Raw genomic sequence first — 22,493 nt, 5'->3', positions numbered from 1 at the left:
GCCCCTCCTCACCTGAGGAGCCCGACGTGGCACTGGCCTCAGAGCCCAGAGACTCAGCAGAAGGAGTGGTGGCACCAGCCTGAGAGGCCAGTTGGTTGTGTGGGATACCAAGGCGTCGCAGACTCTCGCCTTCAGATGTGGCTCTGCGCAGCCGTCCGAACAGTGGCGTGCTGCGGCCCGAGGCGCCCCCGGAGTCCTCGCTGCTGCCGCTGCGCTGCAACCGGCTCGATAGGCGCTCCAGGGTGGAGCTGAGCCTCCTGCGCACCGCCAGCACCGGGGAGCCCCGCGCTGAGCTACCGCCTTCTGAGCTCTCCCCGTCTCCTCCTCGAGTCTCCCAGGCCGGGTGGCGCTGTGAGGGCGGAGTCCGCCGCAGCTTCTGGGACAATGACAGCGAGAGCCGGCGGACGAGGCCCGGCTCCCCGACAGCCCTCAGGTCCTGCACTGAGCGCGAGCGCTCTGGCCGTCTCACCAGTTCCAGCGGGGTTCCCGCCGGGCTGGGCCGGTACATGCCGTCCTCGTCCTCCGCCCCGCGGAAGGGGCCACGCTCCTCTGAGCGCGAGCGGCTCAGCATCCGCAGGCCCCGCGACAGGGGTGATTCCCGGCTGCGCTTGAACTTGGCTTCGAACACCGCCTCTGACTCGAGGTTCTCGATGCTGCTGCTAAGGCTGCTGCCTGGCCTGGGGGGTACCGTGGGGACCCTGGCTTTCTCAGCTAGCACTGGGGGAGCCCTGGGTGAAGGCAAGCGCTTCTCTTGGACTCCTGGAGGCGGGGAGGCCACCCTGGCGAACACAGCCGCGTGGGGCTTGGGCTCTGTTGAGGGCGCTGGGGGGCTTTGTAAGGGCTGGGAGTGACCAGACAGCTGGAGCGACTGCATGATCTGGGCATAGGGTGTGAGGGGCAGCGCTGGGGTCTGCAGAGCCACGGAGGGCTGTGCCTGCCTGGGGGCTCGGGCTGGTTCTGGCGTGGGCTCTGGGGCCTTCTCTGGGGTAGGCTGGGGTGCGGAGGGCTGGGGAGAACCACTGGGCCTAGCAGTAGAAGGTTCCTTAGGTTTGGCGATACTAGGTTTGGGGACACTGGGACGCACGGGGCTGGGCGGCTGGGCCTCGCTGAGGGCAGACAAAGAGGGAGACTCCTGTAGCCTGCGGGCCCCAAGCCTGGCTACAGGGATTTCGAGCGGTGCCCCTGCACGGCGGTGCCGACCCCGAGGCTCCGCCTCGCCCTGCGAGAAGCTGCTGCTCTTTTGCAGGCCCCTTGTCTCGGGTGGGGGCTGGTGGTGTGGCGCTGCCTCGCTGGAGGCAGCCCGCGCCATTCGGGGGTCACGTGCACGGCCTCCCAGGCTCTCCAGCAGGGGGCCCCTGAGGCCGCTGACCTTGCCATCCTCTGGACCTCCTCTCAGCAACCGCTGGCGCAGTGCCTGCAGCCTCTGGGCATACTCGCCCTCGCCCAGGCCTCCCCGGGCCAGGCGGGTGGCTCCCGGGCTGGGGCTCCTGCGCTGCGGCAGCTCCACAGATGCCGCCTTGTGCAGGCCCCGGCCCGGCTCCCGCGGCCCAGTCCGGGGCAGGGCACTCTCAGCGGAGCTACCCCTGCGGAGCTCTCCCCGCCTGGGACTGGACCCAGCTGGGGGCTCCTGGCCTGGAGAGGGGAGGGCCTGAGGGCTGGGAGCTTCCTGGTCCTGAGAGGGAGCCCTTCCTTGATCTTGCCAATCCATGGGAGTGGCAGCACCAGCCTCTGAGGTTCCCAGGGCCTCATCCTCAGTGGGAATGTCGGTGAGGGACACCCGGGAGCCAGAGAACTCAGGCTGCAGGGGGCGTGGAACAGAGGGCAACTCCTCCAGTTCTTCCTCTTCAGAGTCCGAGGAGGATGAGAGCCCCCCACTGGGGGGTGTTCTTCTGGGCATGGCCACCCACACCCTCTCTGGGGGTGCCCGCAGCAACTCCGGGATGGGGCGCAGCACCAGGTGGCATTTGTAACTGATCTGGGAGCGCTGGAGACAGGGTGCTAGAGTCAGGCCTGAGGGGTCCTGAGGCAGGACTGCCACCCCTCTGGCCCACCTCAGCCCTGGAAAAGGAGGCCTAGACAGGTAGAGGGGCAGGGGCATGAGGAAAGCCAGAACTAAGACAATAAAAGGCACAAACACAGAGGAGCAGGAGGTGAGGGCACACCATGGAAAAAAGACCAGGTGAGAGAAAATTAGAAGGTGAAAGAACAAAGGCAGGGAAAAAGACAGGGTTGAGCCAAACTCACCTGCCACCTCCGACGGGACAGGAAGAGCTTCAGGTGATCTGTGCTCACCTCTGCACCCTTTGCCTGTGTCTGCAAACCCAGGAAAGAGGGCCTGAGGGTCAGCTCTCTGTCAACCTAGACCCTCGAGGCTTGGCAATGGAGAGACGAAGTCCACTGGGGGTGGGAAGGCATGGAGCAGGCAACACTGAGTCTGGGCTCCTGGGAGTCCTCTTCCCTTCTCATCAATCAGGACAACTACCATAGTCAGGCCACACACCTGTGGAAAACTCCCTGAATCTAAGGGGACAGGCAGAAAACAGGTGGCTTCCTGGGACGGCTTCTGAGCTGATACTAGGCCTCAAGGTCCTCTCCTGGTACACTGGCAGCCTGGGGAGGCTGTGGTCTTAGGTCCCCTGGCTGGCCCCTAGTTCCCCATCTGTTTCCATGTAACCCCACATTCCAGGCATCTGGAGATGTGGACTAGACCAAGACAGAAGCTTCCCTTGGGCACCCACACCCACGTGGCTCTTATTTCCAATCTGAGGGAGAAGGCTGTTACCTCAAGGACCGCTAGCAGAATGACCTAAGTCCAGCTGACCCAGCATAGCAAGCACTCAAGGGAGTTTATTCACTGAGTTCTTTCTGGACTCAGTGGCTGTACCCCCACCTTTGTGCCTAGCACTGTACTCTGGGGTGCTGAGGTTTGAAGATGAATGAGAATCCTGTCCTCACGGAGAGTATAATGAGAGGCTGAGTCTACAGGTCACCCACCCACCACAGTGTGGGGACCAGTGCAGGACAGAGGTGTACAAACAGAAGTGAGGAAGACCATGGTGATCTCTAGCATCAGACAGAACCCTGAAGAGGACCCCTGGGGTAGAGGCAGGTTCAAGACCTATAGAGTCCATAATATCCCAACTTGCCGGGCGTGGTGGTGCACACCTGTAATCTCAGGGGCTCACGAGGCTGAGACAGGAGGATTGCAAGTTCAAAGCTAGCCTTAGCAATGGTGAGGTGCTAAGCAACTCAGTGAGACCCTGTCTCTAAATAAAATACAAAATAGGGCTGGGGATGTGGCTCAGTGTTAAAGTGGTAAAGTGCCCCTGAGTTCAATCCCCAATACCAAAAAAAAAAAAAATCCCAACTTGATCACTTAATTGGGGCTCAATTTCCTTATCAACGAAATGGGAACTATGCCTTCCTCTGCAGAGCTATTGTAAGGCTAATAGATCATGTGTATATAAATGATAGCATAGTTACTGCATAAGTAGATGATCAATAAATTGAGCTGTTATTAGCGTCTTCTTTCCCTCTCCCACCACCACCTGGCAGGACTAGACTCACTTTGAACCAAGGATGTTCTAGAGTTTCCTCTGCAGTAGGTCTCCTGTAAAGGAATGAGGATTAAGTAGGGATATTTTTATTCATTCATTCACTCATTCAGACAGGTAATAAACGTTTGAGAAAACAGGGCCTCTAAGGAGCTGGGGGTTGCATGTCTAAGGGCAGCGGCTTAATAGGACTAGGCAGGAGGCATTTGGGGTCTTGTACTCACATCTGGTCCTGCACCAGCACTTTGATGAGGAAGCCCCGGGCCTCCCTGCTCAAGCTCAAGAATGTGGTCTCTTCAAAGGCCACATTGTAGTTTCGGATGTTCATCAACGTAGTCCGATCATTCTCTCCAACAAATGGGGAGATTCCCGTCAGACTGCAGGGGGAGAGGAGTGTTGTAAGAGGAGGGCAGGGTCCTGGGGCTAAGGTAGAAGTGAAGCGGAATGCAGGGGACCAGGGACAGGTGGAGGCCCAAGGTTGTGGGGATGGCATAGCCAAAGCTTTCAGACTCTTGCCTGTCCTGCTCTGACTACAACCCCCTGGAAGGACAGGAGACAGTCCTGCCTTGGGACCTGGTAACTTGGGCTTTAGAGGATCAGTTCTGTCCCACCTCCAGTATGGCCTATGAGATGAGGCATCTGTGTGAAGGGAGCCCCACCCCTTCTAGTTCATGTTCTGGACACTCAGAACCAAGCAGTTCTTGCCAAAATGGCACTGAGCCATACTGGACCACCTCTTATGGAGGGGTGTGACAGTGGACAGAGTTGGACGTGCAGACCAAGGCATCCAAGTTCATGCACTTGAGGCCCCTTGAAGAGCAGGAAGATATGGGAGAAAAGGGGAGGGCTGCAGCCTTACAAACGTTAGGGGTAGGCCTACCAGGAGACCATTAGGAAGCTGGAGAGGGTCCTTACCAAAGGAAGGCAATGACGCCCACAGGCCTGTGGGAAGAGAGTGGACAGGTGAGAGGACAGCCCACCTCCTGCTGGAAGTGAGCAGTTCTCTGTTACCTTAACTCTGAGACATGTCCTCCCTAGGAATACCATGCTGGATAAATAGGCACAGTAGTGTCTCCTTCAGGGAGGCCCCTGAACCTAGTGGTTCAAAAGGCTTATGGCAGGGCTGATCTAGGATGCCCAGAGACGTCTGGGGACCAATGAGAGCATGTCTGTCTCACTGGGGTGGCCCCAATCCCAGGGGAGCAGGAAGCCAAGCACTACAAGGCTCCTACATGGGCAAGAGGCCCTGTGAACACTGCCATCAGGCAACTGTCAGAGAATGCTCATAATGCTCCTCTTTGCCAGTGAGCTAAGTCCCCAACACAGCCCACCCAGTGGCCAAGAATGCCAGCATTACCAGATGTCAGTGACTCCAGACACAGGGCTCTGGTTAACGATCTCGGGGGCCACAAACTCAGGCGTGCCATACTGACAATACTGGGGCTCTCCTGGAGTCACCTCCTGGGCATTCCCAAAATCACAGATGCGCACCTGCTCTTCGCCCTCTGCGCCATCCCACACCAGCAGGTTCTCAGGCTATGACACAAGCAAGGTATGAGAGCTGAGTAAAGAAGGACACTACCTCCTGGTCCCACAGGACTACCTGCTCTCCCCTCTCAACCTCACCTTGACATCGAGGTGCAGCACCTGGCTCTGGTGCAGGTAGCATATTCCCTCTAGTACCTGCCGCATATAGGCCCGGATCTGTAGAAACAGGAAGCCCAGAGTCCGTGGGAGTAGGGTGGGGAGCTATGCTTGATCACCACCAGGCCTGGGAAGAGACCTTCAGACAGCTCACGGAGGGGGTTGAAACACATGTTTGGGGTTGCTAAGACCTAGGGTAATCATGTATGGCTATACAAGTTGGGAACAACACAATTATTGGGGACAGTCATTTACATTATGAATTTCAGAGCTGTGTGGTGTACAGTATGTTCAGCTATGTACCTCAGGACAGCCATGAGACTGGCAGAGTCTAGGTGGGGCTACCTCTGAGACATGACTGGGGAATGCGTATGCGAGGAAGACCAGATCAACACTGTTAGAGGTTGCAGCGGGTCTGCTGAGATCAGAGGACAAAGCAAGTCCCAAAGAGATAGGAGTGTGGTCCCCCAGGGTGGGGAGTTCTGCTGCCTGCCTAACAGTGCTCTCCACCACCCTTGGTCTCCTCTTGGGCAGAAGTGGCATGCGGGCACCCTCCCCCCATTTGTTCTCAGAGCTCAGGCGGGTGAAGGCTGGTGCCCAACCTGGCCCTTGCCACCCCCTGCCCTCACCTCAGACTCACACACGGTGGGTTTCCTGGCCATCCTCTCCAGCAGCTCCTCTGTGCAGCTATGTCCTGGATCAAGGAGAACAGTGACCAGTGCAGACTGCCTGACCCAGCCCGAGATCAGCATGCCTTAGCTCCGTACAGGCTTCTCCTTCCCCTTGAAGCATATCTGATACCAGTCAGGGACTGTCTTCACCCTTTCCACATCATGTGGCTGCACAGATGGGACAACTCACTCGCTATAGGACCTCGGGCAAGTCACTTACCCTCTCTGAGTCTAGGTTCCCTCAGATTAAAATGTGAATCACATTTCCTCCCCTGCCCACCTGATGAAGTATTTATAGGGATCAAATCATAACAGAATCTTGTTGACTGTGGAAGGAACTTCTTGATGCTATTTGTTAATGATCCAGAGATCTACAAATCTGCTGAGATTTATATTTGAACAGCCTGGGAGACTGGTGATTAGGTCATGGTCACCCTGCTATAGGAAAGCCAAACCAAGCCAACCATCCAGCATCCTTAATTCAATGTGCCTTTGTTTAAATATACCTTTTATGAAAAGATAACATCTATTTTTTTTTTAATGACAACAGTCTCCCAAATAAAGCCAGGCACTGTTGCTCATCTGAAGTAGGGTCCTTCAAATGTGAAGTTACACTGTATGGCTTTTTTTTTTCCCCCTAGCACTGGAATTGATAATTTTTTGAAAGAGGATCTCACTAAGTTTCCCAGGCTGGCCTTGAGTTTGTGGTCCTCCTCCTTCAGCCTCCAGAGTTGCTGGGATTATAGGTGCATGCCACCCAGCTACTATATAGCATTTTGTGATTAAAAAACATATGCCATTTGTTAGCTGCATGACCTTGGGCCAGTTATTTAATCTCTTCATACCTGTTTCATCATCCATAAAAATGGGGATAATAAAATCCCATAAGGTAGGTATACATGAGACTTACATAGGTTGATAAATTGCAAAATTCACAAAACACCGCCAGACACATATTAAATGATATGTAAGACTAAGCTTAAAAAAAGTCTGGTTTTCACAGAAGTCACCATACTTATTCCTCCCAATTGTCAACAGGTCCACTTTTTAAACAATAATCCAGGCATGGGTACCCTCCACTCCCCAGCCCATTCCAGGATACAGCTCAGTGACAATGACCAGTCCCCGGCGCCTCTCGAAGGCCTCGTGGAAGTAGAGGATGCAGTCATGCTGAAGCCGGGCCAGCAGCTGGGCTTCTCGCCGGGCTGATGCCTTGGGCTTTGCCTGACTGGGGATGAACTTGGCTGCAAACTCCAGGCCAGAGCTGCGCTCCACCACACGCCGCAGGTAGGAGAAGGCACCCCTGGTTGACACAAGGAGAGTGGCAGGTCTCAGCTGTCAGTATAGCCCTGACTATCTACCCTCTTCCAGCCCTTGGACCCAGCAGCCTCTCTTGTCCCCCTCCCCCATATTGGTACTTCCCAGTCCCGTACCTGCCAATCTCCTGGTGAATGTCATAAAAGTCACTGAGTCTCCTTCCTCGATGTTCTCCATCCTCCCCGACCCCCTCAACCTCCATAGCTGTCTGAGCTGTGAAGGAGACAGGTGTCCTGCGGTTAGGTGAGGAGGGCATAAAAGGGACAATGGTAGAGACTGGGACCAGTGGAGCAAATGAAGGAGACAGAAGAGGAGCAAGAATGTTGGGGCCTAAGGTGGGAAGCTGGGGCTGGAGGATTTGGTGGTCAGGAGTAAAGGGCAGGACGGGACTTACATCACATTCCTAGAAGTAGGCACCTGGCCCTTCTCCCCAGGAACTGCAGCTCACCTGAGTGCACAGCCAACTCTGCTTTGCAGGAGACTTCCCCTGCCAGGTTCCGGGCAGTGCAGGTGTAGACACCCCCATCCTGGGCCCCCGTGCTGAGCACCACCAAGGAGCACTCATTCTCCTCATACACAAAGCTCACGTGGCTGCTTTCAGCCAACAGCACCTCGTCCTGCAAAGGTGGGTGTCATTTCAAGCCTGGGCCTGGCCTCACCTCCCCCTGGCACCCAGCTTTATCTCCATACTAGAGACCCAGTTTCATCTTGACCTGTGAGCCAGGAGCCCAATCACCAGTCTGCATCTTCATACCAGTGGTCTTGCTCCCCCAGGACCCAGAGTCAGCTTCTCTCTTAGCTCAGCTAACAGACCTGCACCCTTTGGTCAGTCACCTGGGTCCCACTTCCTCCTCCTAACCACATCTCTGCCCAGACTCCTTGCTCCTAAGGCCTCCCAAACCCCTCAGTCTCCCAGGGAATCCCTTCTCCATCTGCTGGGTTCTGGCCAGATGGTTTCACTCGCTCTGCTGAGGACTGTATCACCCACTGACCTTGTACCATGTGATGTCTGGGAGCGGTTTCCCCTCAACCACCACAGCAAAGCGAGCGGTTTCCCCGGCCCCCACCTCCACATCCTCCATGATGGACTCAAACCGAGGAGCCTCTGAAACACAGGAACAGGCCAGTGGAAGGGCAGGAGCTGCACATCCTCAAAGGTCCTGCCTCCTCAGCCCTTCTCCTAATCCCCATCAGCAACCTGCTTCTCAAAATGCCAGGCCCTGGTCTCCCAGGTCAACCACCCCTCAAAACACTGAGTTCCTTGCCTGGACCAACTGTCTTCCCTGTAAATCCAAACATAATGATTTCCAAATCTCTATAAAACTGTCACAGGTGCAGGCTTGGTTTGTTTGGCCCTCAGTGTTCATTTGCTAGCTTTGAAATTAGGAGATTTTTCACACATAAAAGAAATCTGGATTTCTCGTCTCTTGAAAAATCAGAACTGGCCACCCTGAGCCACTTCCCTTCTTGTATTAACCAGCAAGCAAGGTGTGGCTCAGTGCTGCCCCCTGTGGGCGATCGCCCTTCTCACAGTCCCACCAGACAACTGCTCAGGAATGACATTGCCTTTTCCCCCTCATTTTTCTGTGGTAATTTTTCCCCCCCTCTTTATTCTGTGGCACTGGGGATTGAGCTAGATGCTAGATAAGCACTCTGTCAATGAGTTACATTTCCGGCCCTTTTTATTTTTGTTTTGAGACAGGGCCTCTCTAAATTGCCCAGGCTGGCCTTGAACCTGGGATCCTCCTGCCTCAGCCTTCTGAGTAGCTGAGATGAAAGGCATATACCACCATGCCTGTCAACATTGCTTTATCTTGAAGTTTTTCCATCTGAATCTTATTTAAATGTTTAGGGGACTTTCTGCCATCTGGAAGATAGCAAGATAACCCTCAAATATAAACCAGACAGTCTAGAAGCTAACTTTCAACTCAGTTCTCCCACAGGTGACTATGATTCTTTCCTCCACATGTATTGTGTGAACCTGCAAAGCCACTTCTAATTCTCATGAATTAAATACATTTTTGCATTAGATACATTTGTGAAGAAGCCTATGATTTCCAGATGCTCTGTCCTGAGCATGTTTGAGGATCTTGGCTTTAAGAAGAGTGGGAATGATTGGGATCCCAGAGAAGAGCAGGGTAGCCAGGTATGGACACCACCCACCACAGAGACCCACGTGGCTTTATGCAGACAGCAGGGGGGTCTGTTTGAGGAAGGGGGATCAGCTGCTGTGGTGCAGCAGATGTGGAGGAAAGGGGCTAGCATTCCACTTGCCCTGCCTGGCTGGGGTGGGGAGGTGGAGCCCAATGGAATGGGGGTGCCGATGCAAACCCCAGGCCCATTTTAGCCCCGCTGGCCGGGACACAGTCTCATTCACTGTTCTGGCCAAACTGGGCTGCAGGACTCTTGGAGCCAGGGCCTGTCTAAGCCCAAAACCTAGGGCTGTATCTGGGAAGGAAGATGGCACTGTTGAGGGACAAAGCAGGGACCGAGCAGGAAGTGCTGATGGGTGTGGGTGAGCAAGGGGCAAGACTTTCCAAAGGGGGCTCCCAGGAATCTGTGGCCCCGCTGCATCCACTCTTTCCACCTCTCAGCTAGGAGGGTTCTTCGGACCTACCGCTTTCCCTTCCTTCTAGGTATCTGGTCCCCAGATGGGCCAGGTGGGGGCGCAGTCTCTCAAGGTCAAAGCACCAGAAAGTTTCAGGTGAATGTCAGTGATTGTTTTAAAGCACTGGAAAATGTCCATTTGCCTATAGATGGCCTGTGCTAACTAACATGTCACTTCCTTTGCTTTTGACTGGAATTATATCACTCAGCAGGTAGCACTGTTCGGCTCATGTGGATCTGAAGTTCTGAGTGGCAGTTACAGATGTCTGGAGTTAATTATCAAACCGGAAAACAGAACAATTACTACTTAATGCATGCTACAGCTTAAGAGGCTACATCCTTAAAGGAGAAATTATAGAAAGGGGCCTTGCTGTGAAGGTTGGGAGGCCCTGTCAAACAACCTTGTGCAAAAAGGCAGCCAGGAGCCTCAGAGATGGGAGTCAGGCGATAAGCTGCACTCAGCGGCTTTTGTTTGTTTTTATCAACTCAGTCTTCCCATTCTTGTTATAGCTGAGATCTCTTTCCTGTTACATTTAGAATAGGAGCCGGGAACACTCACAGGCTTTGGAGTCTGACATCCACACTTGAACCCAGCTCCTGCATTTACCAGGTAGTGTGACCTTGGGCCAGGTTAGTTAGCACTCTTTGAGCCTCAGTTTCCTCATCTGTGAACTGGGGATAATAACCAACCCCATTGCACAAGCTTGTTATACATATTAAAAGAGGTAATATGTGTAAAACACTAAATACCAATCCTGGCACATGCTAGGTGCCCAATCAGTATTTTATTAGTATTATTACTGCTATTATTACTACTACTGATGTTCTTACTACCATTAGATGTGCAAGTCTGAGAGGGAGGACATGGGATGTGATCCCCACCAGGGGCAGGTGGGTGTGCTTCAGAGGGAGGAATGGGAAGAATGCCTGTTGTCACCCACCTGCCAGCTCCAGTGTGACCGAGCAGGCTTGCGTGCCATGGCGGTTGCGGGCAGTGCAGGTGAGTGACCCCACATCCCGGCGGCTCACCCGGCAGATCCGAAGACAGTATTGGTCATCATCCGGCTGGCTGAGCTCATACACACCTGTCCGTGCCTCCAGGAGGGCCCCTCGGCAGCTAAGGGACACATGACAGGAGGTCCTCCTAGGCCAGGCTGGGGCTGGGCTATTGCATGTGCGGAATGGATGAGCAGGCGGGGAGTCCTACCTCCTCCAGACGACCTGGGCCTCCACATGGTTGAAGGTGATGGTGACGTGAGCGGGCTGTCCCTCTACCACATACACGATGTCTGGTTTGTCCAGCACAGCAGGGGCCTCCTCCAGGGGTGGGCCTAGGAGAAGGAGAGCACAGGTTCCGTACTGGGCTGATGCTGAGACCTCAACGCCCACCGCTCCTCTCCCACCCCCAATCATCACCTGAGTTGATGAGGAAGCTGAGGCTCAGAGAGGTTTAGTCTACTGTCCAGGGAACACATCCAGGAAGCAGCAGAGCCAGGGCTAGACTGCAGCTTGTCTGACCCCAGAGCCTTAGCTTTGTCCCTTTGCCATGCTGTCACTGATGGGCCAGGATCCCACTCAGTCACAGTGTTCCTCCCATGGTTATCCAGTCTACACCAGCCCCTTAGCCTCCACCACAGGGCCCCTCACCCCTGCCCTTGGGAGTACCCTGCTCACCACGCTCCAGCAGCTGCGTGGGCTCTGAGGGGGCTGAGGGCTTGCTGCTGCTCTTGCCGGTGGTGCTGAGGACCCGGAAGACATGCTGGAGCCCCTTCCGCAGCCCTGTGGCCACCCACCTGGGCTCCCGCAGACCTGTGGCCAGTGCTGTCCACTGGTCTGAGCCCAGCACCTGGTGCTGCACCGTGTACGTCAGACAGTCTGGGTCTGGAGGGGAGGCAGTTGCTAGAGGCTGATGTCGCAAGGACACTGTGCCTCCTCATCCAGCCTGCTCAGGACCCTGGAGCTCATCACTGGTCTTCTCTGAGCACATGCCTCAGCTCCCCCTGAGGTTTCCGGCCCGCCTCCCTCTGCTCTTGCTTACTCACTGCCTGGGCCAGCCTTAAAGTCAATAAGCTACCAGTTGTCAGCCCCGTCAGATGTGGATGAAGGGGGCTAGCATTCCACTTGCCCTGGACTTGTATCCCAAATCCTTGCTACCTGAGGTAAGGAAACTGACCAGGAAGAGATCCTGGACAAGGGCAAGAGGGACCATCCACAGGATCATGACCCAGGCACCCAGTCCCTCTGAGAAGGGCAAGGATGTAGTGATGCCCCACGCCTCCTCTCCTGAGCGAGGGCCTGGAGCCAGGGCCTCACCCACTGCGGGGAGAAGCAGCAGAGGCGCTCCTGCTTCACTCCCAGCACTCCAGCACTTCCGCCTCCCACCACACTCTGGAGGGCCTGGCTTCTTTGGTATCCCTGCCTGGGCCTTCCCTGCCTACCCCCATCCCCACCCAGAGCCCTGCACAGCCCTGACCCACCGATGGCCATGTCCAGACTCCTGGGGGGGTTCCATGTGAGCGTGACCATCCTCCCAGTCACAGCCACCACCTGTGGGGCACCATCCGGGGGACCTGGAACCACATCTGAAAGCCACAGGTTGGAGGCTCATGGGTCCTTTGGCCCAAGAGCATCACAGAATCACTGAGTTTCAGGGCATGAGTCTGGGGACCAGGGGCAGGAGCAAGGCCAGAAGGTTCCCAGGGAACCCAAGGGAAACTGGCGGAGGCCACTCCCTCCCTCAGTCCCCAGGTGGTGCTGGAGGTCCCACTATGGGTGCAGCTGCCAGGAGGGTGCCTTACCTGTGACATAGAGGTGTGCATAGCAGGCAGCTTTGCCCAGCTTGTTAGCAATGACACTCTTGTAGACGCCAGCATGCTGAGGTCCCACAGCAGGGAACACCAGGCGATGTACATCCCTGTCTGGTGGGGGAGGGACAGTGACATGTGGGCTAAGCTAGGAGGATGCTTCGAGGAATGAACCATGCCACCCCAGGCCTGGCCACTCATGCTACCCACTACAGGGAGGAGGCAAGTAGGGACAGACAGGGGAGGCAGAAGAAGTATGTCCTTCATGTGGCCGAAGCCAGCAGTGCTGGCCCTTCTTGCTGCTCCTCAGCACTTCATGCCCAGTAATTCTGCATCTTCCTCCCACACTGGGGCACCCTCTGGGGTCCTTACTCCTGTTGACTGCTTCCTCATTCCCTCACCTCTACAGGGTCACAACCTCCAGGTCAAAGCTCTGACACGGTTTTGCTCCTAGGCTCCTTGTCCAGTCCCCTCTTCTCCATCCGCAGGGCAGAGCCCCAGGAAAACCCTCCAGTCCAAACTCCCTTCCAGCCAGGTCCCCTGCTGCTCCTCCATGCCTTGACCCTGACAGACCATCAGGTCCCTGAACAGGCCACAGGAATTCCATCTCTATGTTTTTGCTCACAAAATTCCTCCCTCTTGGAATGTTCTCCTCTGACCGAAGGCTTTTCTTCTCCTTGAGACACAGTTCTAGTGAATGCAGCTCCACGAAGCCTACCCCGCCATGCCCTTGCCCTCTTCCCTGCGCCATGACACACTTTCTGTGGCACATGGCTGGGCGTGCATCACCAGGCACCAGGCCTACAGTGCTTTGCAGGGTTCTTCCTCTTTACTTCCACGAGCCACAGCTCCTATCCAGTCTGTCTCTTTAAAGATTGGGCTGCTTTTGTCCAGATCTGCTTGTCCTACCCAGAACCCAATGCTTCACATGCAGTAAGTACCAAATACAAGTTATATTATGAATTATAATAAGTCTTCTACTGGGTGTCTAGCCTATGCCAGGTACTTGACATGTTTTTCCCATCCTAATACTTTCAACAACTCTATGAAATTATCCCACTTACTAATGAGGTCAGAGACATTAATTGACTTGCCCAAGGTCACACAGCTAATAAGTGATGAAGCCATGGCTTGAACTTAGTTTCATCTCTTCCAAAGCTCTTTCCTTACACTCTGCTCCCTGAATGTTAAGGAGGCTGTCTCTGGCTAGGACACAGAGAGGAGGAGGCCTGCACTATCCTCCTTCATGTCAGGAATGTCCCCAAACACCCCTCCCTTCTCTTAGTGGTTATCTCTGCATAGAACAGTCACCCACTCATTTATCTCTGCTGACACTATTTATAAGGGAAGCAAAGCCAGAAGCTGCTAGTGACCCCAGATTCAGGCAGAAGCAGAGATGCAAGCTCAGATCCTGAGACAGACACCCACCCACCCACCGACTCAAAGCAGATGGGGAGATAGGGAGGCCTGTGGCTGAGCCATAAGAGCCACAGGAGGGGAACTGAGTGGAAAGGCCAGAGCCACAGCTGTGGCACTGGAGATGGGGTAAGGGTGGAGTCAAGAGAGTGGGACATGGTGATTGGGAGCATCCTTTAGGAGATGGGCACAAGTCAGGCAGTCCTTACTTGTCTTTGAGCAAGTCTCTGTACCTTTGAAAGCCTCAGTTTTCCCATCTATAAACAGGGCTAATAGTGCCTGCCTTGCAAGCCTGGGACAAGGTAAGATCATACACATCAGGTCTTTAGAACTCAGAAAGTACTTAGTAAGAGGACTTTGCTCACTTGTGACTGTAGGAGGAATCCATCAAGGGTGACAGTATGGGCACAATTTAAGGAGGCAGGCGGACCTCACATGAGAATCAGGATCCTTCAAGGATGGAATGGAAGTGCTCCCTTGGGAAAATATCTCAAGCCTAGAGGACACCAATTCAACAGGGCCCTCTGTTTCCCCTACCTCCTCTGCCTTGCTTGCTATTTGTTAATAAACCAGGACCAAGCCTCCCTTTCCTGCCAGATGCTGCCCACCCCGGCCCTTTCTCTGAAACTTCACAGGAAGCATGTGCTTTGTCAACGGTGAGGAGCGTGGCCACAAGGGTGCAGCTGGTGAGGTGGAGCAGCTGCCTGCCACATGCTGTCTGCCCAGCATGGCCCTTAGTGCTTTACACTAAGAACTGATATAATTCTCGTAGCAACCCAATTACAGAGGAGGAGACTGAGGCACAGATGGGTTTGACAATGTGCTGGTCAGCAGCAGGCTGTACCGCCTGTCGCAAGTGCTAACAGGGCTGACTGTTAGGGGGTGACTCAACAGATGGACACTGTGTGGGATCAAGAAGGGACACAATGACCTCACAGCCCTGGGGGCCCCCTTTGCCAGAGACTACATCACTGGTGGAGCTAGAAAAGGGAAGGCCCTGAGGGAGGGTGGGTTGAAAGGAGGGCCCTGCAAGCCAAGAGGGTGCCACAAGGGTCCCTTCCTGGACACGTACACTGTGTCATGCGCCGGTCATCACTGCTTTGGATGCGGTGGCCATTGTGGAACCAGCTGATGGTGGGATAGGGCAGACCGGTCACCTGGCACTCTAGCATGGCCTCCTTGGCCAGTCCCACTTCCAGGTCCTGCAGTGGCCGCAGGAAGTCAGGAATGGACAGCCGCTCCAGCTCGCCCTGTTCTGGCTCCTCAGGGATGGACGGCATCTTCTCCAGCTTTGAGCTGTAAGAACCACAGGGTTGCCCACAGGTACAGGGCTCTCCCCCCAGTGCAGGGTGGGGGCTCCTCAGAGGCAGCGCCAGGAGCACTGACAGCACTGGAGCCCCGGGGGTACCTGGGGCCTGAGGCGGCTGTCCGAGGCTCCTCTACATACAGCTGGGCTGAGCAGTTAGCCTGGCCGTGGGTGTTGGTCGCACTAACTGCATAGAGCCCTTCGTCCTCGCTGCCCACGTGGGCAATGTGCAGTGAGTGCAGCCCTCCATCCTGCCGCAGCCGCACGTTCTCACTCTCCTCCACCTGGCGACCTGGGGGTGGGAAGGGCAAGCGTGCAGAGCAGGTATAGCAGCAGCCCTGCCTTCTGTATACACTCCATCCTGCTCTGGGCCCTTGGGATCTCCCAATATCTGCATAGCAAGGGGGCTGCATACCAAAATGAGTCCAGATAACAGACGGTGGTGGGGTGCCGCTGATCTTGCAGTCGAAGCGGGCAGCACGGCCCTCTAGCACCTCCACGTCTTCCAGCAGTCGGGTGAACAAGGGTGCCAGTGAGGGCCGCACGGTCAGCCGGGCGCTGCAGGTCAGTTCATCTGAAGGGGAGAGGCAGCATTAGGCCATTGAAGGCCACAGAGGCCAAGGCACCTCACCTCTTTAGGGAACCTGGGCAGAGCCCTACAGAAGTTCTGGGTACAAGGCTGGGGGTGAGGCAGTGGGCAGAGATCCATTTGCCAGGCTTTCTCAGGAGGGTAGAGGTCAGCAAGGATGGGCAGCAGGCTGTTATGGCAGGTTGGGGACTCCATAAAAGCCAGAGCCTGGTCCAGTGTTCCCTCTTACCTCACTCTGCCCATGAAGGATGAAGCAGTTGGGTTGTGAGAGGTCCTAAAAAGCAAGCCCACTGCCTCTCCAACTTCCCCCACTCTCAGAACTCTCACCCCACACTACCTCCCACCTGTCCCATGCCCAGCAGATGCCCCTGGCCCCACTCTACACCCCAGTATAGAATCTTCTGGAAGAGAGTTAACAGTCCCTACACTGACCTGATGCTGCCTCCTGCTTGCTAAGACCCTCCCACTTCACTTTACAGGACGGTGTGAGGTGAGCCTACACCTCACTCACAACCCGATGAGGCAGGTGCCATCATCTCTGCTCTTCACATGAGCTGGGGACCAGGTCGGAGAGGACATCAATAACACGACCACTGGCATTTATTAGGTGCCCCCAAGACAGCACAGTGCTGTTCTTCACATCCTCCTCCTCGGAAGTAGGTCTTAGCATGATCCCTTTTTACAGATGAATAGCCTAAAGTTCAAACAGAGGAAGTGGCTTGTCCAAAGACATACGGTTGGGAACTTGCAGGACAAGAATGGGAGCACAAGTCTGGATCTGCTCACTCGTCTCAGTGGACACAGGAGTCACCCTTTCTGTGCCAGATACTATTTGAACTGTCACTGTTTTGAGTCCTGTACTATCTCCCACCCACCACACTTCCCCCAGGCATTTTATTTTGTTTCCTAGGCATTTTATTTTGCGCCGAGCTCTCTCCCCTCCACCTCTCACCCCCAGGTCTGGTGCCCACAGCAGCCCTAGGGCCTGAGCAAGTTACCTTTGGCTGTGCTGAGCTTGCAAGTGTAGACTCCACTGTCGTCCTCATGAACAGAGGTGAGCAGCAGCTTGCATTTGCGGCCATCGAAATGCATCTTGCATTTGAGCAGTGCAGGCTGCAGTAGGCGGCCACGGCACAGCCAGTCCACCTCCACGTCAGCAGGACCTGCCACCAGGCACTCAAACAGCGCCATCTCCCCGGCCCCCACGTTCACGTCCTGCAGTGGGGCCAGCACGGCCAGGGACCGGCTTTCAGGGTGTGCTGGGGGGAAGGTAGCCACAGGGGGCACACACAGAGCAGAGACACACGGGGTGAGGGAGACAGACACACACACGCACACAGAGAGACAGACACAGAGAGAGAGATGCATTTTGTTCCTCTGGAGACAGGGAAAGTCCGCCCACCCAGCCAGGACAGCAAGGAGCTCCTAGACCTGGCCTTCAGATGGCCCCCCAAGTTGGCCCAGGGAGGGGAAAGTCATGAAAGGCAAGAGGGAACTGAGAAGGGGGATCAAAAGGGCATGTGGTGGCGGTGACGGCGGCAGAAAAGAAGACACGGCACACCAGCTGGCCACAAACCGGACTTTATTTGACCTAAGAAATAGTGTTTCCAGATACCTCCACCCCAACAAATGGCCCTGCTCCTGTGCGAAGCCTGGCTGACTCCCCCATTCCCAGACAGAGCACCCCACCCTGACTGTGAAGGAGGGAGTCCCCACTGGGCCCTACACCTGCTAGGGTCAGGGCTCAGCCCCAGGGTCTCTGGCTTTTGGTCTCTTATGGAATAGAAAGTGTTGTGCCATTGAAATCCATTTCTGGAATGGTTAATGCCCGGCCCTGCTCCCAGTGAGTCCCCTGTCAACAACCCCTGCCCCTCTGGGCCCCTCCATCCTGTGGATGCCATGTCCTGTCCTCTCCTGTTCTGTCTCATCCCACTCCAGCTCAGAGGTATCTTTCCCTGACTGTCACAGACACACAGACAGACAAACAGATGGACAGACAGAGGCCTGTAGCAGCGTAGCACATGCATTCACTTGGTGGTCCTCATGGGACAAGTGTGGGAGGGCTTGATAATCCTCATGCCCCCCTTCCCAGCACTCAGTCCATTTAGGGGCCTCCTGACCTGCACAGCCACATGTTTACTTGGGGAGGGAGGGTCCCCAGGGGCCCAGCGGCTACCCCAGGGTGCTGCATTGGCTGGGGAGGGGAGGGGAGGCTGGGATGGGTCCGGGCCTGCAGGCCGGCTGGGTCTGTGGGCAGGAGGCAGTGAAACACAGCGAGGTCCGAGAGGTGCCTGAGACAGGGGCGCGGCTCGGAGGGTAGCGGCGGGGAGCGCAGGTGGCCCCCTGAGCTCACTCGCCTGTGTACAGACAAAAACCTCAGTCAGCAAGCGGCAGGTTAGTGCAGCACACACACGCGCACGCGCACACACACACACACACACACATGCACGCACAGGCGCACAGACCTGGCTAGGACCCTTCTAGCTATGGAGCTGCCTCTAACACTCTAGGGAGCACAGCTATGTTCAGCTCCCCCAAGGTCAGCCCAGGGGTGGGAGGACCAGTGGCTAGCCAGAGGCCAAGTCCCCAGGGTTCCTAGGCAGGCAGAGACCCTGAGCAGCCAGGGGAGAGGCATTCGCGGGCATCAGGAACACCCCAAAGCCTGCAGGATGTTGGGAGGAATCCAAAAAGAGAGGCACCAAGACATGGGTTAACACAGAGAAGCAAGGCAGCGCCAGAATCTGGAGAAGGAGCAGGCCAGGGTAGGGGGCGCTGAAGAATTTAGAACCAAACAGGTGGCAACCATAGGAATGAGAGGCACCAGGGAGGTGAGGCAGATAAGGCTGGCGGAGGGGCCATGAGTGGTAGGGTCTGGGGTCCAGTGGATGCCTGGGGGTGTGTCTTGGGACATTCCCAAAGATGGCCTCTGCCAGGGTATAAGGGACTGAGTCTTGTAGGGAGGAAGGACAATGGCTGAATAAGGAGTAGGGTGAGGTTGCTGGTCCTGAGCCATCACAGGACATGGTGAGGTGGGAGGCCAGGCAAACAGCAACCCAAGGGAAGGAAAACAGCAGCCTTCAGAGGGCAGCCTAGCTAGAACCTGTCACCCCACAGCCCACGAGGCCCCTGCCTTATGTCTCCAACTCTGGGGGCCCAGCCCCACTCTCCACATATCAGGGCTCTGCATGTCCTGGCACCCGAGGTCCCTGCGATGCACCATGGCCATTTCACACCAAGGGCCCCTCCGAACGGGTCCAGACACTAGATTCTCCCCTCAACCACAAGAGCTCCTACACAGTGATGGGGTAAGTAGGGAGAGCAAGGGGGAAGAGGAGAGCAGAGAGGGTGGGAGGGAGAGCCTGGGCAGAGCAGAGTGACCCAGGCTCAGAAGGGCACAGAGGGAGAGTGGTCAGCTGCAAGAAGCAGGTCTCTGGCTAATGCCCGGGGCTCTCATGATGGAAACTGGGCAAGGCAGAACTGTGTAGCAAGCTGAGAGTGGGACAATTTGCTGTGTGACCTTGGCCAAGTTGCTTCTTCTCTCTGAGCTTCAGTTTACTCCACTACAATATAAGTACTCAGACTAGGGTACCTCCACAGCCCTTTCAGTGTGGTATACTGTAGCTGAGATTGTGTGAAAGCTGTCAGCAGGTAGGGGACAGGACCAGGTCAGGCCTTCATCAGAGTGTGGGGCTCTCACCTCGGACCTCCAGGCGGGCCTCGCACTGCCGGGCGCCATATTCATTGACTGCTTTGCAGGTGTAGAAGCCAGCGTCACCTCGCTCAGCAGCCAGTATCCGCAGCCGACACAGCCCACCCTCGGCCTCCTCCGCAAAGCGCCTTTGGTCTGGGCGCACAGGCTGGCGGTTTCTTAGCCTGATATAGAGGTTACAACTTAATCGCAGAGCCCGGGGTCCTGACCTGCATGCTCAGCAAAGTGGGGCTGCAGAGTCAAACGTGGATCTTCTCCCCCATGCTATTCATCATTCCCTAAGTCTGTCCCACTGATCACAGACAGTGATCAGAGCTAAGTTTTCACCCTGATTCTACCTTCCCACCCGCTCCAAGAACTTTCAGACCATCTCAGACAAATGGCCAGGGGGTCCTCTCAGCCCTGAAAGAAGGCTGCCCACCCTTACCCCATCAGTTGATCTCTCCCTTCACCAAACCCACTTTACCTGGAGTAGAACCATGTGATTTAGTGGTTTATTGTTTTTGTTTTATTGCAATATTACAAATTGAACCCAGAGACTCACATTTGATAGGAAAGCAGTCTAGCACTGAGCTATATCCACAGTCCTTTCTTTTTTTTGGTACCAGGGGAATTGAACTCAAGGGTGCTTAACCACTGAGCCATATTCCCAGCCCTTTTTTATATTTTATTTAGAAACATTTAGAAATAGGTCTTGCTGAGTTGCTTAGGGCCTCGCTAAATTGCTGAGGCCACCTTCAAACTCTTGATCCTCCTGTCTTGGCCTCCCAAGCTGCTGGGATTACAGGCATGCACCACTGAGCCGAGCCCCAGTTCTTTCTTAAATTTTATTTTGAAGCAGAGTTTCTCTAAATTGCCAAGCCTGGCCTCAAACTTGAGATCCTCTTGCCTCAGCTTCCCAAGTAGCTGGGATTATAGGCGTGCACTAACACACTTGGCTCATTTAGCTCTTAATATTCCTTAAATTTCCCTGTGTCTTACTTTTATTTTTCTATAACAGAAAGATAGCTCTCCCACTTCCCAAAAGGGATACAAAAGAACTTACAATATTTTTAAAAATCACAGAGGAAACCAGCCAATCAATTAAAAATGAAAAAGAGAATTGAAAACCAATAGAAAAACATGCTGAGTAATGGCTGTTCCAAGCATCCCAGCTGAGACCCACATTTAACTCTGGGTCTGGGCAGTTCAGAAACAAATTGTAATGACTGGGTCCAGCACCAGGCTGGGAAGAGAATGACCCTCAAAAGTTACCCTGCCATTCACTGATGGGGTAAGGGTGGGCAGCCTTCTTTCAGGGCTGAGAGGACTCCCTAGCCCTTCGTCTCAAGTGGGAAGACAAGAAACCATTCATTATTGAAACCTCTCCCCACAAGGGAGAGCACCAGGACAAGGGGCAGGGTATGCTGGTGAGCGGTACTGCTGTACCCAGAACAAGACCTGGGGAAGGCCCCCAAGGTTCCGCTCCCTTTCTCCAAAGCCAGCTCGCTGGGCCCAGCTGGGGCTGGGGGCACTGCTGTGTGGTGTGTGTGGCTCCTACTTACCAGGAGACCACAGGCTTTGGTTCCCCCTGTACGCGGATGCTCATGATGACATCTTGTCCTTCTCTGACTGACTGGTCCATGAGGGAGACCTAAAGGGGAACCCCAAAGTGTCAGGGATGACAGGCGGAGCACAGCAGTGATTCCTGGGGAGCGGGAGATCCCGGACAGTGGCTCTTCCATACCAGTCTGACTGAGGCTGGCTAAGAAGGGTTAACAGGGCAAAGTTCCAGGTCCTCCTGTAGCCTAAGCATGACCCGAAGGGCAAGGGGGACACAAAGGGATGGAGGACCACAGGGACCTGGACACCAGCCTCAGAAATCTGACCTTGAACGTGGGGGGCGCCTTGGAGCCAGTGTCTGAAGAACGGCGGTTCTGGCTGGGACTGAGCTTCATGGTGGGGGTTCCAGGCCAAGTCTCCCCAGGCTCTGGGAACTCCTCTGGGGGACTCAGGTACTCCTCGTCAGAGGTGATGGGGCTGCTGAAAGGGGATGTGGACCCTCCTGGAAGAGAGACAGAGAGGATGCCAGGAGAGGGAGCGGCAGAGAGACAGCTGGCTGGAAATGTCCCAGAGCCTGGTTGAGGCCATTCCTGTGGGCCCTGCCCTGACTTTACTCCTGGTCTCTGCTGGCTTGCTGTGTGACCTTGCCCAGACACTTCCTCCCTCTGAGCTCCTGATTCCTCCTCTGCCATCTCTGCCTCAAGACTGAACCCCTGGGAAGGGGGTCATTGGAAATGGCCTAATGTAAAGGATTCAGCCAGCAGAGGGGCTGCTCCTGGGCCTTGCGAGAGACCCAGAATTCCACTGGAACAGGGAATCCATATCCTGGCATAGAGTAGGGACTCAAGCTACCAATCACATGCTCTAAAAGCAGGTGATATACACCTCTGGGACCCCAAAGCAGCAAAGCCAAGACACTTGCTTCTTAGGTGAGCTGGGCTTAGAGCAGAGGAACACACACCCCAGACAAGCTCCATTGACCTCAGTCCAGGGCCAATGAGGCGGCACTGTCCAGTCTGCCCTTCCCCCTCCCTTCTCAGCTTCCTGCCACAGAAATCCCAGGGGCACCTGTTAGCCCTAGCCCTAGAGCATGGGGACCCCAAATCTCTCAGGGGATGGGAAAGCAGAGTTAGAGAGATCCACAGAAAAGGGCAGCTCAGCCTGGGGAAGAGGAGGGGGACTTGAGTCTGCCTTGGGGGAGGGGTGTCCCCAGGGCCCTGACGCCCTCCCCCGCAACTGGCTGGGGGCCCAGCCTCACTGAGCTGGCTTCTACCCGACTGCCAAATACAGACATGAATCTGCCACAGCCCCCTGGCCCCTCCTCCTGGTTCCCC

The 22,493-nt window shown here is 55.3% G+C and overlaps 1 protein-coding gene across 8 annotated transcripts in view; it reads right to left on the bottom strand.

Moving 5' to 3' along the window:
- Nucleotides 1-22,493, bottom strand: part of Speg (striated muscle enriched protein kinase) — a 56,606-nt gene that overhangs the window by 8,821 nt on the left and 25,292 nt on the right. For 7 of the 8 annotated variants that reach the window (XM_047543324.1, XM_047543327.1, XM_047543329.1 and 4 more), the window contains 24 exons: nucleotides 21,486-21,661; nucleotides 21,162-21,250; nucleotides 19,606-19,781; nucleotides 16,907-17,167; nucleotides 15,735-15,893; nucleotides 15,422-15,611; nucleotides 15,086-15,309; nucleotides 12,592-12,711; nucleotides 12,271-12,375; nucleotides 11,468-11,674; nucleotides 11,001-11,124; nucleotides 10,735-10,910; nucleotides 8,179-8,291; nucleotides 7,635-7,803; nucleotides 7,303-7,399; nucleotides 6,972-7,172; nucleotides 5,828-5,885; nucleotides 5,181-5,258; nucleotides 4,912-5,090; nucleotides 4,470-4,496; nucleotides 3,779-3,931; nucleotides 3,568-3,610; nucleotides 2,245-2,313; nucleotides 13-1,984 (listed from right to left, as the gene is read on the bottom strand). In XM_047543324.1, coding sequence (XP_047399280.1) covers nucleotides 13-1,984; nucleotides 2,245-2,313; nucleotides 3,568-3,610; nucleotides 3,779-3,931; nucleotides 4,470-4,496; nucleotides 4,912-5,090; nucleotides 5,181-5,258; nucleotides 5,828-5,885; nucleotides 6,972-7,172; nucleotides 7,303-7,399; nucleotides 7,635-7,803; nucleotides 8,179-8,291; nucleotides 10,735-10,910; nucleotides 11,001-11,124; nucleotides 11,468-11,674; nucleotides 12,271-12,375; nucleotides 12,592-12,711; nucleotides 15,086-15,309; nucleotides 15,422-15,611; nucleotides 15,735-15,893; nucleotides 16,907-17,167; nucleotides 19,606-19,781; nucleotides 21,162-21,250; nucleotides 21,486-21,661 — 5,166 coding nt within the window. Of the gene's footprint in view, nucleotides 1-12; nucleotides 1,985-2,244; nucleotides 2,314-3,567; nucleotides 3,611-3,778; nucleotides 3,932-4,469; nucleotides 4,497-4,911; nucleotides 5,091-5,180; nucleotides 5,259-5,827; nucleotides 5,886-6,971; nucleotides 7,173-7,302; nucleotides 7,400-7,634; nucleotides 7,804-8,178; nucleotides 8,292-10,734; nucleotides 10,911-11,000; nucleotides 11,125-11,467; nucleotides 11,675-12,270; nucleotides 12,376-12,591; nucleotides 12,712-15,085; nucleotides 15,310-15,421; nucleotides 15,612-15,734; nucleotides 15,894-16,906; nucleotides 17,168-17,479; nucleotides 18,266-19,605; nucleotides 19,782-21,161; nucleotides 21,251-21,485; nucleotides 21,662-22,493 lie in introns of those variants that run through there. The other variant, XM_047543332.1, reaches the window with a different exon arrangement.

This window comes from Sciurus carolinensis, chromosome 3, assembly GCF_902686445.1.
Source record: "Sciurus carolinensis chromosome 3, mSciCar1.2, whole genome shotgun sequence".
Lineage (NCBI taxonomy): Eukaryota > Metazoa > Chordata > Mammalia > Rodentia > Sciuridae > Sciurus > Sciurus carolinensis.
The sequence above is the reverse complement of the archived record's forward strand: the minus strand, read 5'-3'. Positions and strand labels throughout refer to the sequence as shown.